A 14,136-nucleotide genomic window follows, 5' to 3' on the forward strand; every position below is an offset into this window, starting at 1 on the left:
TGCCTAGCATGTGCAAGACCCTAGTGCTGAGATCATGGCATTTTTACACATACATACACTCACACGCGTGCACACACACAGACACACAGAGAGAAAGAGAGACAAGGAAGGAAGAGAAAATGAGAGGTTTACAGGAATACATCACGGTGTTCAACACAATAAATCACAAAAAGTGAATTATCACTGTGGCTTGGAGATGTAATGACTTGCCCAAGGTGACATAGTTGGGAAATGGTGAAGTTGGGAAATGGTGGACCCAAGACTGAAATTCAGGACTGAAGATGACCAGTTAGAAGCCTGTAAGAGAAGCTGGGGAGCACACCTCGTCTCCACCTCACAGGCTCGTTCCTTCCGGAAGTGTATGAAGATCTGGGTCCATAGCAGGCTCTGTCTAAAGAGCTTGCGGAAGGCATGTGAAGGCCTGTTTCACCATGGTGGCAGGCTGGGTAGATGGAAGGCAGGGAGGCTGTTGGCTATTGGTGAGACTGGGCAGAAGTTTTCATAGATGGAGCGGGGCTGGAAGAGGGGAAGGGTCCGCAAGGAATTCATAGCTCAGGGGGAGGAAGGTGTTTGCTCCTCATCACCCCGGAGTCTTAGAGCCAAGACCCCAGTCTCTTGTTCTGATCCCAAACCCGGCCTCCAGATGGTTAAAGGAATCAGCACCATCAGTTGAGGCCTCAGGTACACTGTGCTAAAAGCATTTTCTGTGTTCGTCCCATTTTATCCTTACAGCAGTATAGGGACAAAGGATTGAGGGAGGAAGGGTCCGTTTTGCTTGTTTGTTTTTTTTTTCCTATGGACAGCAGAGGAAGGATGCTAGCCTGAGGCTCATGGGAAGGGTGAAGCTTCTGCTTGTTCCCACATGCCCCTGAGCCTCATCTTTCCTTCCCCAAGGAGTCAGCCCTCTGAAGAGGGGGTTGCCCAGCGGAATTCCCCAAATCCTGCCTTGAAGAGCCTGCTCCCAGCTGTCAGGAGAGGAAGCTGAGTCAAGGATACCACGGGGGGGGGTGTGTGTGAGAAGACAGTGTGGGGAGGGGCTCCAGGCTGAGCTCTGGCCAGGGAGGGGGTGTCTCAGAAGCTCAAGAAAGGGGGATTCCAGGCCGTCTTTCTGTCCTCTACCGGACTGGCCATTTAGGGCCTTCAGACCCACGGCTAAGTGAGTCCCCCATCCTGGACAGCCCCCTTCCCTTTCCCACAAATTCTGCTGTTTGCAAAACCCAACCGCTCCCCTGAGTGCTGTGGTTTCCTGTGGGTCTGGGGTCCTGCCTGACTCGGCAATGTGGACTGTGGGCAGGGCAGAAAGGAGGGCTGGTGTAAGCCCAGCACACACACACACACACACACACACACACACACACACACACACACACACACACCCTGAGTCAGCACCTGCCTGGAGGGGAGGGGCGGAGCTACTGATTCAGTTTTACTGCCTCTTTAAAAATCTCCGAAAGGGCAGCTTCAGCCAGACGCTGCCACCTTCACCATGAGCCCCTGGCAGTCCCTGGTCCTGGCACTCCTGGTTCTAGGCTGCAGCTCTGCCGCTCCTCACCAGCGCCAGCCCACTTTTGTGGTCTTCCCCAGAGACCTGCGAACCAGCAACCTCACGGACACTCAGCTAGCACAGGTAGACCCATGCCTCAGCGGAGAGTTGGGAAGGGCCGGCAAGAAGACATCCGGTATCCCTGAGACATCATGGGGCTTGAAATATGCTTTCGGGATTTGTGTGGCATTGGGCATGTCTGGAGAAACAGAAGTGCCGGCGGTTAGACACTAGGAGTAGTGTGGAGCTCACTGCGCAGTGGTGAAAATAACGGACAGTTTCGAGTGTGCTAGGGCAATGAGATGGGGGTGGTTTCGGAGGGTCGTGGATTAGGCACAGGTTGGAAGTGAACCCTAGGAGAGCTGTGGGATAGGGTGGTTCAGATCTTCTTAGGTGGGAAGGAGCTGTGTTATCCACAGGGTTGGGAAATTCTAGCTGTGTGAGAAGCCCTGGTGTCCTGGTTTTAGAGTCCCTAAGCATGTGGCGCAGAGGACTAGGAAAGGGTACCAGACTCTGCAATGTCTCTGCTCCTCCACCCACAGGAATACCTGTACCGCTATGGTTATAGTCGGGTAGCGGAGATGCAGGGAGAAAAGCTGAGCCTGCGGCCCGCTTTGCTGCTGCTTCAGAAGCAGCTGTCCCTGCCCCAGACCGGTGAACTGGACAGCAAGACACTAGAGGCCATTCGTGCACCGCGCTGTGGTGTCCCAGACTTGGGCAAATTCCAAACCTTCGAGGGTGACCTCAAATGGCACCACCATAACATCACATACTGGTGAGATGCTGGGCTAGAAGCAGGTGGTTGGGGCGGGGCTGGAGGCTAGGCGGCTCCTGCGCATGACTGACAAGGCGTCAAGGTATCCTATCTATACACTTTATGAAAGCCGGGAGCATTGGGTGTGTTGCTGCTGCCCCGCCCCCTCTCATTTGTGATCCCAGCACGCACACCGACTCTGGCTTTTCACCTACAGGATTCAAAACTACTCGGAAGACTTGCCGCGGGAAGTGATCGATGACGCCTTCGCCCGCGCCTTCGCGGTGTGGAGCGCGGTAACACCGCTCACGTTCACCCGCGTGTACGGCCTTGAAGCAGACATCGTCATTCAGTTTGGTGTCGCGGGTGAGAACTCCCGGGCTGGGCCATGGGAGGGAAGACCACGGACGGATAGAAGGGACGGCAGATCAGCTTTTTTGACTGCCCCACAATCGCTAGTCGCGGCTCGCACAAAGGACGCCGCCCCCTTTTGCGGAATTGGAGCTGCAACCGCCTTCTTACAAGGCTTGGGGCGCTGTTCAGGGGGACACAGCTGTCAGTCTCCTGCCGCTAAAGAGAGCCAAGTCTAAGCCCAACTGTCGTTGGTTGACTCCCTTCCTCTCCACCTGCCTCTGTAGAGCACGGAGACGGGTATCCCTTCGACGGCAAGGATGGTCTTCTGGCACACGCTTTCCCCCCTGGCCCGGGCATTCAGGGAGACGCCCACTTCGACGATGAAGAGTTGTGGTCTCTGGGCAAAGGCGTCGGTGAGATCTTGAGCTTCCTGAATCCTCGCCCCCACCCCTGCCCCAGCTCCCTTCTCTCATAGTGGCCTGTGGCCAGCTGTCCTGACTTCTGTCTCCTCGCTACAGTGGTTCCCACCTACTTTGGAAACGCAAATGGTGCCCCATGTCACTTTCCCTTCACCTTCGAGGGACGCTCCTATTTGGCCTGCACCACAGATGGCCGCTCCGATGGCGCGTCTTGGTGTAGTACTACAGCTGACTATGACACCGACCGCAAATTCGGTTTCTGCCCCAGTGAGAGTAAGTATGCCCTGGGGAGGGGGGGAGAGGCGGGGCGCCACCTTTAAGGTTCAGAATCTTAGTTTTCAATTCCTATGTGGCCAGGTCGCTGTCTCTGTCTCTGTCTCTGTCTCTGTCTCTGTCTCTGTCTCTCTCTCTCCCTCTCTGGGTCCAGACTGCTCTGTGAAATTAGAGTATGACTGGGACTCTTGACCCAAGTCGGGGCCACACTTGGAAGTAATCACGTGGGTCTCCTCAGGACTCTACACGGAGCACGGCAATGGGGACGGCAAACCCTGCGTGTTTCCATTCATCTTTGAGGGCCGATCCTACTCTGCCTGCACCACTGAAGGTCGCTCGGATGGTTACCGCTGGTGCGCCACCACAGCCAACTATGACCAGGATAAGCTCTACGGCTTTTGCCCGACCCGAGGTATCTCTGCCCCGCATCCCTCTGCCCCGCCTCCCTCTGCCCCGCCCCTCTGCCCCGCCTCCCTCTGCCCTTCAGCGTTGTTCTCCAAAAATGGCTTTTCCATCCATTCATTTCTCTTCCCATTTGCCATCCACGGTCTGCCTCCACATCTCCTCTCTGTGAGTCCCATTTGGACAGCCTTTTATTGCTTGGCCTTAGGCCTCTGCCCAGGGCTCATATTCTAGGCTCTGCCCATTAGAGTTTCCTGGCTTCAGCAGTGCGCCACAGTGCCCTGTAGGCTTCAAAAATCAGCCATGGAGATTCTCTAGTCCAGCGAGCTCTTAGTTTGGCCCACCCCCGGCACCATATTAGGCCCACCCACCAGGCTCATTTTTGACTCTTGGTCTTTTCAGCCGACGCGACTGTGGTTGGTGGCAACTCAGCAGGCGAGCTGTGTGTCTTCCCCTTTGTCTTCCTGGGCAAGGAGTATTCCACCTGCACCAGCGAGGGCCGCAGAGATGGGCGCCTCTGGTGCGCTACCACCTCGAGCTTCGACACTGACAAGAAGTGGGGTTTCTGTCCAGACCAAGGTGAGCGGCGTTCTGAGGCTCCTAGGGTGGGTTCCGAGTCACCTCCGGGCAGTCGTGGTGGTGGAGCAGCCAGGGCTGGGGCCTTGTCTGCTGCATCTTAGGCTCTGCCTGCTTTCCAGGGTACAGCCTGTTCCTGGTGGCAGCTCATGAGTTCGGCCATGCACTGGGTTTGGATCATTCTTCAGTGCCAGAAGCGCTCATGTACCCCATGTATCGCTTCCTTGAGGGCTCCCCTTTGCACGAGGACGACGTGAGAGGCATCCAGCATCTGTATGGTGAGGCTGGGGACAGAGGTGGAGGAGCAGAGGGGTGGATGTGGCTTAGCTGTGGGACCAGCGAAGAGGGGGTGGAAGGAGTGGAACCTCAATATCCATCTGGAACAGGGCCTGGGTGCCCAGTGAGTGCTCGGAGAAGACACTCTAGACCTGGTTCAAAAGCCAGCCTGGGGCTGGGTGTGCAGCCTAGTGGTTAGAGTAGGCACCGAGTGCTGCTGAGCAGGCATGGGGCCCCAGGTTTGATCTCCCGTTGGAGGGGCCATCCCAGCTACTTCATAGGTGAAATGGGGTATGTCAGATCACCCTTTGGTCCCTCCTATGTAAAGTAGTGTGTGTGTGTGTGTGTGTGTGTATCTGTGATAATAGTATGCCTCTCATAAACCTTTGATAGGGTTAACTGAAGTAGATTGATGCCTGGCTGTAGTAAGTGCCATTTGATTTTGTTGTTGTTTTGTTTTGTTTTTGGTCAACATTTACCCTAAAAAATGGGGCTACCTGTCAGGTATGATGTTGCAGGTCTATAACCCCAGCATTCAGGAGGTTAAGACAGGAAGGTTCACGAGTTTGAGGCTAGCCTGAGATACATAGTAAGCTCCAGGCCAACCTGGACCACTTAAGGCTCTGACCCAGAGGAACTGCTAAAGATGAAGTTATTTGTATCTGTATGGGTGTCTTGTCTGAGTGTATGTCTGTGTGCCGTGGATGTGTGGTGCTAGCTGAAGCCGGAAGAGGATGTTGGATTCCTTGGAACGGAAGTTACAGATTGTTAGCTTCCATGTGGGTGCTGGGAAGGGAACCCACATCCTCAGGAAGAGCAAGCAGTGGTCTTAACCACTCAACCATCTCTTCAACTCCAAAAGGAGCTTTAAAAGGCATAGCAGGCCAGGCATGTTTGCACGCACTTTTAATCCCAGGACTTAAGAAGCAGAGGCAGAGGCAGAGGCAGACTGATTTCTGTGAGTTGGAAACCAACCTGGTCAAATAGTGGGGGATATTGAAGAGCTAATCTTACAAGTTTATTTTTATTTATTTATTTATTATTACTTTTTTTGATACAGGGTTTCTCTGTGTTGCTTTGGAGCCTGTCCTGCTACTTGCTTTGTAGGTCAGCCTCACAGAGATCCACCTGCCTCTGCCTCCCAAGTGCAGGGATTAAAACCTCGCACCACCACTGCCTGGTTTAATCTTGAGAGTTTATAATGCTCATAACACTGTTTGACGTGGTGGCCACTCAAGACTCTCACCCCTTCTGACCCGGGGGAGTGAGGGAGACTCTTCCCATTGCTCTGCTCTGACAACCCAGGCCATATCTTCACAGAGACCCGTATGGACATTTAGACTTGTATGTGGGAGGGGCCTGCTTGTAGCCAGCCTCCAGGTTCAAGGGAAGACAGAAGACATCAGTGCTGGGCTCAGTAGCAGGCAGGGCTGTGGTGAATTGCCTACTAGTGTGTTTTACCGAGTGTCTTGTTTTAGGTCCTGGTCCTAAGCCTGACCCAAGGCCTCCAGTCACCACCACGACTGCACCACAGCCGACAGCTCCTCCCACTATGTGCCCTACCGTACCTCCTACTACCTACCCTACAAAGAGCCCCACAGCTGGCCCTACAGGCCCCCCTGCAGCAGGCCCTACAGGTCCCCCTACTGCTGGCCCTACAGACCCCCCTACTGCCGACCCTTCTGAGGCCATTACAGTGTCTTTGAGCCCAGCCGACAATGCTTGCAACGTGGATATTTTCGACGCTATTGCTGAGATCCAGGACTCTCTGTATTTCTTCAAGGACGGGTGAGCAGGATGGGTGTGTGGATGAGAGCGGAGGCTTGGAGAGGAACCTGCCTGCCTCTTTTTTTTTAATTTAAGATTTATTTATTTCTTATGAATACAACATCCTGCCTCCATGTATGTCTGCACATACCAGCAGAGGGCGCCAGATCTCATTACAGATGGTTGTGAGCCACCATGTGGTTGCTGGAAATTGAATTCAGGACCTCTGGAAGAGCAGTCAGTGCTCTTAACCTCTGAGCCATCTCTCCAGCCCCCCTGCCTGCCTCTTCAACCCACTTCCTCCCCAGGCCAAGGCTCAGGGCCCTGCTATCTCCTTTCTTTCAGCCGGTACTGGAAGTTCCAGAATCGCAGAGGGAGCCCTCTGCAGGGCCCCTTTCTTATTGCCCGCACGTGGCCAGCTCTGCCTGCAAAGCTGGACTCGGTCTTTGAGGATCCTCAGTCCAAGAAGATTTTCTTCTTTTCTGGTTAGTTTACGCCTCTCTAGCTCATCTGTTCCTCAATACCCATCATCGTAGGGCACAGAGACCCGGTGTTACCCATGAAACTGCCGCGACATAAAGGGGGGCCCCCTTATGGGTAGGCTATTGAATTTTGGCTGCTGTGACCCTTGAGTGGCATTTGAGACTGGGCCTCCCTGGCTTCTCCCTTCTGGCATTCAAAGAGACTGTGCTCCAATGTTGTGTCCCCAGACCAAAGTGACCCTTCTCTTTTGTAGGGCGCCAAGTGTGGGTGTACACAGGCCAGTCGGTGCTGGGTCCCAGACGTCTGGATAAGTTGGGTTTGGGCTCAGAGGTAACCCAGATCTCCGGGCTCCTCCCGCGTAGCAGCGGGAAGGCTCTGCTCTTCAGCAAGGGGCGTGTGTGGAGGTGAGAGCAACCGCGGCGGCCGGTAGGGGGAGCCCTGGCGCCACTCACCCGCAGCCCGTGGGGGCGGGAGGGGCTCAGAGCTTGTCTACTTTTCTGCAGGTTCGACTTGAAGACACAGAGGGTGGATCCCCAGAGTGTCACTCGCTTGGATAGGATGTTCCCTGGGGTGCCCTTTGACTCACACGACATCTTCCAGTACCAAGGTGAGGCTTGCTGATGCTGGCAGGGGAGGGTCCTTTCATGAGATGCTGCCTACATTTGAGCTCCCTCCCTTAGCGACTGGCCAGTTTCTCAGCAGGAGAGAGAAAGTTCTTGGAGACTGAGGGAAAGCGCCTCCAGTTCACACAGTCAGAGCTAAGTCCCAGATTACTTGCATATCTTTCTCTTTCGGGAACTCCAGCACAGAACACAGTTCTCGGGAAGGCTCATTCCTTTATCATTTTATTACTAAAGGAATAATAACCAATAAGCAAGGGCCTATACTGTACAGGGCTGCCCTGGGGGTCACGGAGAGGCAAGTTCTAGCTGTCTTTGGGCAAGTCACTGCCTCTCTCGGGGCCTCAGTTGCCCCATCTGTAAAACAGGGATATTAGCTAGAGTTGTATTTATCCACTCTTTCAACACTCATACTCCATTGCGGTTTTAGGCTTATTCTAAAGCTCAGATCTCCCAAATCTATCATTTTCAGCTGTCTCCTTTTTTTTGTTTGCTTTTCAAGACATGGTTCCTTTATACAGACCAGGGTAGACTAGAACTCAGAGATCGGCCTGCCTCTGCCTCCCAAGTGCTGGGATTAAAGGCGTGTGCCACCACCACCTGGTTCAGCCATCTCTTTTATACCCCTCCCTTCTGGCTATCCAATAAGCTTTAGTATATTCTGGAAGAGTGGGGAGGGAACAGGAGTGGAGGGCAGTGGTTCTGAGGGTGAGCTCAAACCAATGCTAACATGGCCTGACTGCTGTCCCGTGTGTACTTCCAAGTTCTCATCTCCTCCCCATACTCATGCTGTTGCTCTTTGAATAGATCAGGGTCATTCCTAGTTTAAGGCCTTTATGCCAGTTGGAGGGCTTTATGCCTCTTTGGAAGGCTTCACCTACACTGTCACCACACTGCCTGTCTTTCATTCGTCAGTGCTAATGCCACCATTTCAGAGAGAGACTGACCTGACCCTCATTATGTATTCACTTCTTTTTATTTCTTTCTGTATCTTGAGATCATGTCTGTATTTCTCTACTGTGTTCCTCGGGCCTCTCGGCATACTTGGCACAAAGCTGGTACTCAGTAAATATTTGTTGAATGGATGGATTAATGAATGAGCTTGCCCAATGAATGATTGTTGGATGAATCCATTCATTAATCTGCTGATTTAGTTCGTGCCCTGTATGTGAAACACCTACCATGCGCCAGGCTTGCCAGTACTTTGGGTGTCAAAGTCTGTGCCCTCCAGCATTTCACAGGCAAGCAGAAGAACTGAAGTATCATGTAAAAACCGCAGGAAGATGTAGAAAGACCAAGAGGGGTGTGTCTTAGTTAGGGTTCTATTGCTGTGAAGAGACACCATAACTATGGCAACTCTTGTAAAGGAAAACATTTCACTGGGGCTGGCTTATAGGTCAGAGGCTTACTGTTTGGTCCATTATCATCATGGAGGTAGTTGAGAGCTCTACATCTGGATCATCAGGCAGTGGGAAGAGAGAGACACATTGGACCTGGCTTGAGCATCTGGAATCTCAAAGACCACCTCCAGTGATACACTTCTTCCAACAAGGCCACCCCTCCTTACAGTGCCACTCCCTATGAGCTTATGGGGGCCATTTTCATTCAAACCGCCATGGGGGTGGTTGAAAAAATCGTGTTCCTGTGTCTCTAAGGGAGTGTGGGATTCAGTTTTCTTGTGTCTCCTTGTTTGCCACAGACAAAGCCTATTTCTGCCACGACCAATTCTTCTGGCGTGTGAGTTTCCGAGACGAGGTGAACCAAGTGGACCAGGTGGGCTACATGACCTACGACTTCCTGCAGTGCCCTGAGAACTAGTGCCCTCCTCGATCCAGCAGAGCACTAGAGAGACCGCCCCAAGAGGGAAAGGAGCCAGTTTGCTGGATACAAACTGGTGACCTCTTCTAGAGACTGGGAAGGAGTGGAGGCGGCTGGACCCTCCCTTCACTCCTTCCTCTTTTTTTGTTGGACTGTTTCTAATAAACACCGATTCCTTAACCTTTGCCAGCTACTTAATTAATCGATTACTCCTTAGTTGTGTGTGTGTGTGTGTGTGTGTGTGTGTCCACGCGTGCACATGTGGAGGTCAGAAGGGAACGTTGTGGGGTCGGTTCTGAACTTCCATTTTTATGTGGGATGTGGGGATTGAACCCAGCTTCTCAGGCTTTTGAGGCAAGCACTTCATTGACTAAGCCACCTCACTGACTCTAGCCACCTTTATTTACTATGCACGTGGTCACGTTCACAGGCATGTATCTAACCGATAGAGTGCTTATTGTGAGCAATGGCACTGCTCCAAGCTCCACATAAACATTAAGGTATTCAGTTACCCCTACTGGTAGGTATTACGTAACAATTTCTCTTTTACATCTGAGGATGCTACCAAGCTATTCACTCATCAATCATTTATGGAGAGCATCCCTTGGGAGCCAAGCTCTGTACTGGGCTCTGGGCACAGAGGAATTCATTGGATATGGGCCCTTCCTTCAAGGGTCTCTCAGCGACTCTCAGTGTCCTGGAAACCTGCTTGAACAAGACCCCAGACTCTACTCTTGAGAAGCTGGCTCACTCACAGGAGAAACCCTGGGGCATTGAGGTTGAGATAATGTCCTCCAGCCAAGATGACCCCTCCACTGGAACTGACCCAGGAAGCATGACCACGTGTCTTTTTGAGGGAATTGGGACAGTCTTTTTCAAAATTATTAATTATTTTTACTGTATGTGTGTATGTGTGTGTGTGTGTGTGTATGTGTTTGTATGCATACATGTGTGTTGATGCCTTGGGAAGCCAGAGGAAGGCATTGGATCCCCAAGAACTAGATCTGTAGGCGGTGATGTGTTGCCCCATGCCAGTACTGGGAGGCGAACTCTGGCCCTCCAGGAGAGTAGCAAGCGCTCTTACCTCTGAGCCATCTCTGCAGTCAGCCATCCCCAAACCATCAACCTGAGAATGGACCCAGTTTTCACCCTTTCCACATGTATGCATGAAACAGCACACACAAGGCTGGCGGTCACATCGTTCAAATGGTGAGACACCAGCGATGGGGATCTGTCCACCCAGGAGAGCCCAAGGGTGAGTGTGTGCTGTCAGTGAAAGGCTAGAAGCGGGAGAGAAGGTTGGTCAGATGTAATCAAGCTCTGGGGAGTTGAAGGGAGAGTTCAGAGAACTGCCCCCAGCCCCTCCTCTGGGGATGCTTGTCTCCCAGCTGGTCTGTTTCTAGCCCAGGAATGAGCCACTCCCATCTGCACACAAGCATTCCTGTGGAACACGCCTTATTCAAAACCTCTCTCCACCCAGTCTCCCATGGGATACTATCCCGCCTCCCCTCACCCCCAGGCCAGCTCATAGGAAAATTTACCCGTGGGTGGGTCCTACTCAGGTCTCCACTTCCTTGTTCCCTGCTCCCAACTATCCACCACAGGCTCCTGCCTCACAGTGCCATTAAGTCACCTGTGACCTCCTACAGAGTCAGCACAGCAAACACTGTCTCCTCCATCCACGTGTGTGATGGGCAGTCCATCTTTCTCTCTCTCCAGAAGTGCTTTTCTCACACCCAGTGTGGCGAACGCCTTCCACCCCGCCCCTTCTCTTCCCTCTCTGTAACCTCTTATGGTAGCATGCCCTAAGGCTCCATCCTCAGATCCTCCACTGTGGACACTTACTCCCTGTGTCCTCACCAGCTGTCCAACTTTGAGCAGCATATCTGTCCAAACTGACATCCTCAGTTGAGCCTCTCCCCTAGTAGACTCAGGCTTGGCTGCCTGCTCTTACTGACCTAATAGGTTTTCCACCTAAACAGAGCCAACTCCTCCTCCAGGTGTCACCACCTTTGTATGACTGTGGACGTGCACATTCGTACACAGAGGACGACTTTCATTCCACCGTGGCTATGCAGCAAGCGCGTTTACTCACTAAGCTGTCTCATTGCCCTCCCCCACTATTTAAATAGTTCTGTAAGGTATGCTCTACTTTTTGAGTTTATTGAATCCTTTTGAACAATGATATCTTTGCAAAACTGTGCATATCCTGTAAACAGTAGATGATTTATTCTTTACTAAGATGCTCAGTTCCTTCATGTAAATAAATTCCTGGCAATGATCTATTTTACTATTGGTAGACATTTGGGTAGATTCAGGTCTGGGATCATTATGAATAATGCTGTGACCATTTTTGGAAAAGCTTTGGTGGGGGAGTGGTTGGAAAGACAGCTCAGAGGCTAAAGTACTTGGTTGTCTTACAGAGGATCCAAGTTCAGTTCCTAATACCAACATCTGATGGCTCACAACTGCATGGACCTCCAGTTCCAGGGGATCCAATATTCTCTTCTGGCCTCCATAGGCACTGTACACACACACACACACACACACACACACACACATAAAAGGAAAACAAAAGCCTTTGGGAGCACATGGGTAGCCATTTCTTCTGCCCACAAACTGGAGTAAAACTTCTGGGCCGAGGGGCATGTATATGCCCAGCCTTAAGAGATATGACCAAGCCAGGCGGTGGTGGTGCACGCCTTTAATCCCAGCACTCGGGAGGCAGAGGCAGGCGGATCTCTGTGAGTTCGAGGCCAGCCTGGTCTACCGAGGGAGTTCCAGGACAGCCTCCAAAACAATATAGAGAAACCCTGTCTCAAAAAACCAAGAGAGAGAGAGAGAGAGAGAGAGAGAGAGAGAGAGAGAGAGAGAGAGAGAGAGATATGACCAAACAGCATTCTAGAGTGGTTTCGATTGTTTCTATTCCCCCACAGCGCAGCTGCTCTCTGATTCATTGCTAATCCCATGCCATGCTCCTGCTGCTCCACAGTGTATCTAACATCTGTCCCTTCTCTAGACTGGCCACCATCAGCACTTCATTTGACTCCTGGTATCCACTCCTGACTTCGTGCGTGTGTGCATGCGTGCGTGTGTGTGTGTGTGTGTGTGTGTGTGTGTGTGTGTGTGTGTGTGTGTGTAGACATGCATATACATGTGTGTGGGTGCAGGCAGAGGCCAGAGGCCAACTTTGTGTGTCATCTCCAGGCACTCTCCATCTTGATTTAGAAACATATTACATTGATTTATTTAATTCTTATGCGTGCGTGTCTACGTGTCCCATGTGCCAACAGCCACGGAGGTCAGAGGAGCCCTTGCAGGAGTGAATTCTTTCTTTTCATCAAGCTCATGCCATCAGACTTGCTGGCAAGCACCTTTAGCTGATGAGCCTCACACCCATCCCCATCTCCCCCTCCCCCGCCTCAGGCAGGGTTTCTCTGAGTAGCTTTGTAGACCAGGCTGGCCTTGAACTCACAGAGATCCCTGGGCTCTGCCTCCCCGAGTGCTAGGACTAAAGGCATGAGCCACCACTGCCCCGGCTCCCATCTTGTATTTTGAAGCAGGGTCTCTCGCTGTCTCTCTGAAACCTGGGGCCTTGCTGGGCTGGCTGCCCTGAGCTTTAGGGGTCCTCATGCTTCTGCCTCACCAGCCATACGATTACAGGCTCTGTGCCCACCATGCACACTTAACTGAGTAATCGCCCCAGGCCTTCAGTCCAGCTGTCAGAGCCACTGATCTTGTTTCCATATAAGTCAGATCACACCATTCTGCTGCACTGAAACTTCCAGTGGCTCCCCTTTTGGATTAGAAGAGTTCAGTCTCCTCCTCAAAAATGTCTATGGCTGTGACGGAACATTCTGACCAAAAAAAATTTTGGGAGGAAGGTGGGTTTTGTTTTTTAATTTCAGCTTATATGCATTACAGTCCATCACTATGGAAAGTCAAGGCAGGAACCTGGAGGCAGGAACTGAAGCAAAAGCCATGAGGAACACTGCTTCCGGACTAGCTCTTTATGGCTTGTTTATTCTACTTTCAAACAGCACCCAGGACCACCAGCACAGGGGTGGTAACCCTCACGGTAGGCTGGGCCCTTCCACATCAATCATTTATCAAGGAAATGTCCCACAGGCTTGCCCACAGACTAACCTGGTGGAGGATTTTCTTAATTGAGGTTCCCTCTTCCAAAACCACTCTAGTTTGTGTTAAGTTGATATAAAACTAGTAAGCATAGACTCAAGATGCTGCTTGCTCTTTCTCATCTCCTGTCATTCATTCACTCTGATATAGACAGTGTCCGTCTCGTGCTTTCTTGAACAGCCTGGGCTCCTTCTTGATGCAGAGCCTTTTCATTTGCTATCCAAGATGCCCAGTATCAAACCCAAGGCCCAGCGCATGCCTGGCAAGCACCCTCCCCCTGAACCGCATCCCTAGACCTATGTGGTTGCTGCTGCTTCTGCTGGAGAATTCTTCCCTGAGAGCTCTGCATTGCTGGTTATCCTTGTCAGTGAGGTCTCAGCTCAGGGCTCACATTTTTTGGGAGCCCTTCTCAGATCACCCTTTTCGTTCTCCTCAACGATGGTGCTAGTTTTCCTTCTTAAGATACGGCACAGTCTTATATATATGCACGCATGTATGTAGGTGTGTATGTAATATAAATATACATATGTAAGCATATATATATTTGCTCACACACTTTCTCCGATGTCCTCCTTAGAGCATAAGTCTCAAGAAGGTAAGTAGACAGTTGATGGTCACTACGCTATGGGCAGATGTCTCCATTGTCTAAAAGAGGATCGCCATCAACTTGTGCTGAGTGAACGAACCCAAGGTGTTCAGGAGACCCCAGAAGAG

At 51.7% G+C, this 14,136-nt stretch overlaps 1 protein-coding gene across 1 annotated transcript; it reads left to right on the forward strand.

The window, feature by feature from the left end:
- Positions 1-1,441: 1,441 nt before the first annotated feature.
- Mmp9 (matrix metallopeptidase 9) lies at positions 1,442-9,465 on the forward strand. Its single transcript, XM_005084984.4, has 13 exons — positions 1,442-1,627; positions 2,086-2,318; positions 2,515-2,663; positions 2,936-3,064; positions 3,170-3,343; positions 3,582-3,755; positions 4,148-4,324; positions 4,444-4,599; positions 6,076-6,385; positions 6,710-6,849; positions 7,101-7,251; positions 7,351-7,454; positions 9,167-9,465. The coding sequence occupies exons 1-13, from the start codon at positions 1,487-1,489 to the stop codon at positions 9,283-9,285; spliced, it is 2,157 nt and encodes a 718-aa protein (XP_005085041.1). The 5' UTR covers positions 1,442-1,486; the 3' UTR covers positions 9,286-9,465.
- The last annotated feature ends 4,671 nt before the right edge of the window (positions 9,466-14,136 follow it).

This window comes from Mesocricetus auratus, unplaced genomic scaffold (assembly GCF_017639785.1).
Source record: "Mesocricetus auratus isolate SY011 unplaced genomic scaffold, BCM_Maur_2.0 Super-Scaffold_100028, whole genome shotgun sequence".
Taxonomy (NCBI): domain Eukaryota; kingdom Metazoa; phylum Chordata; class Mammalia; order Rodentia; family Cricetidae; genus Mesocricetus; species Mesocricetus auratus.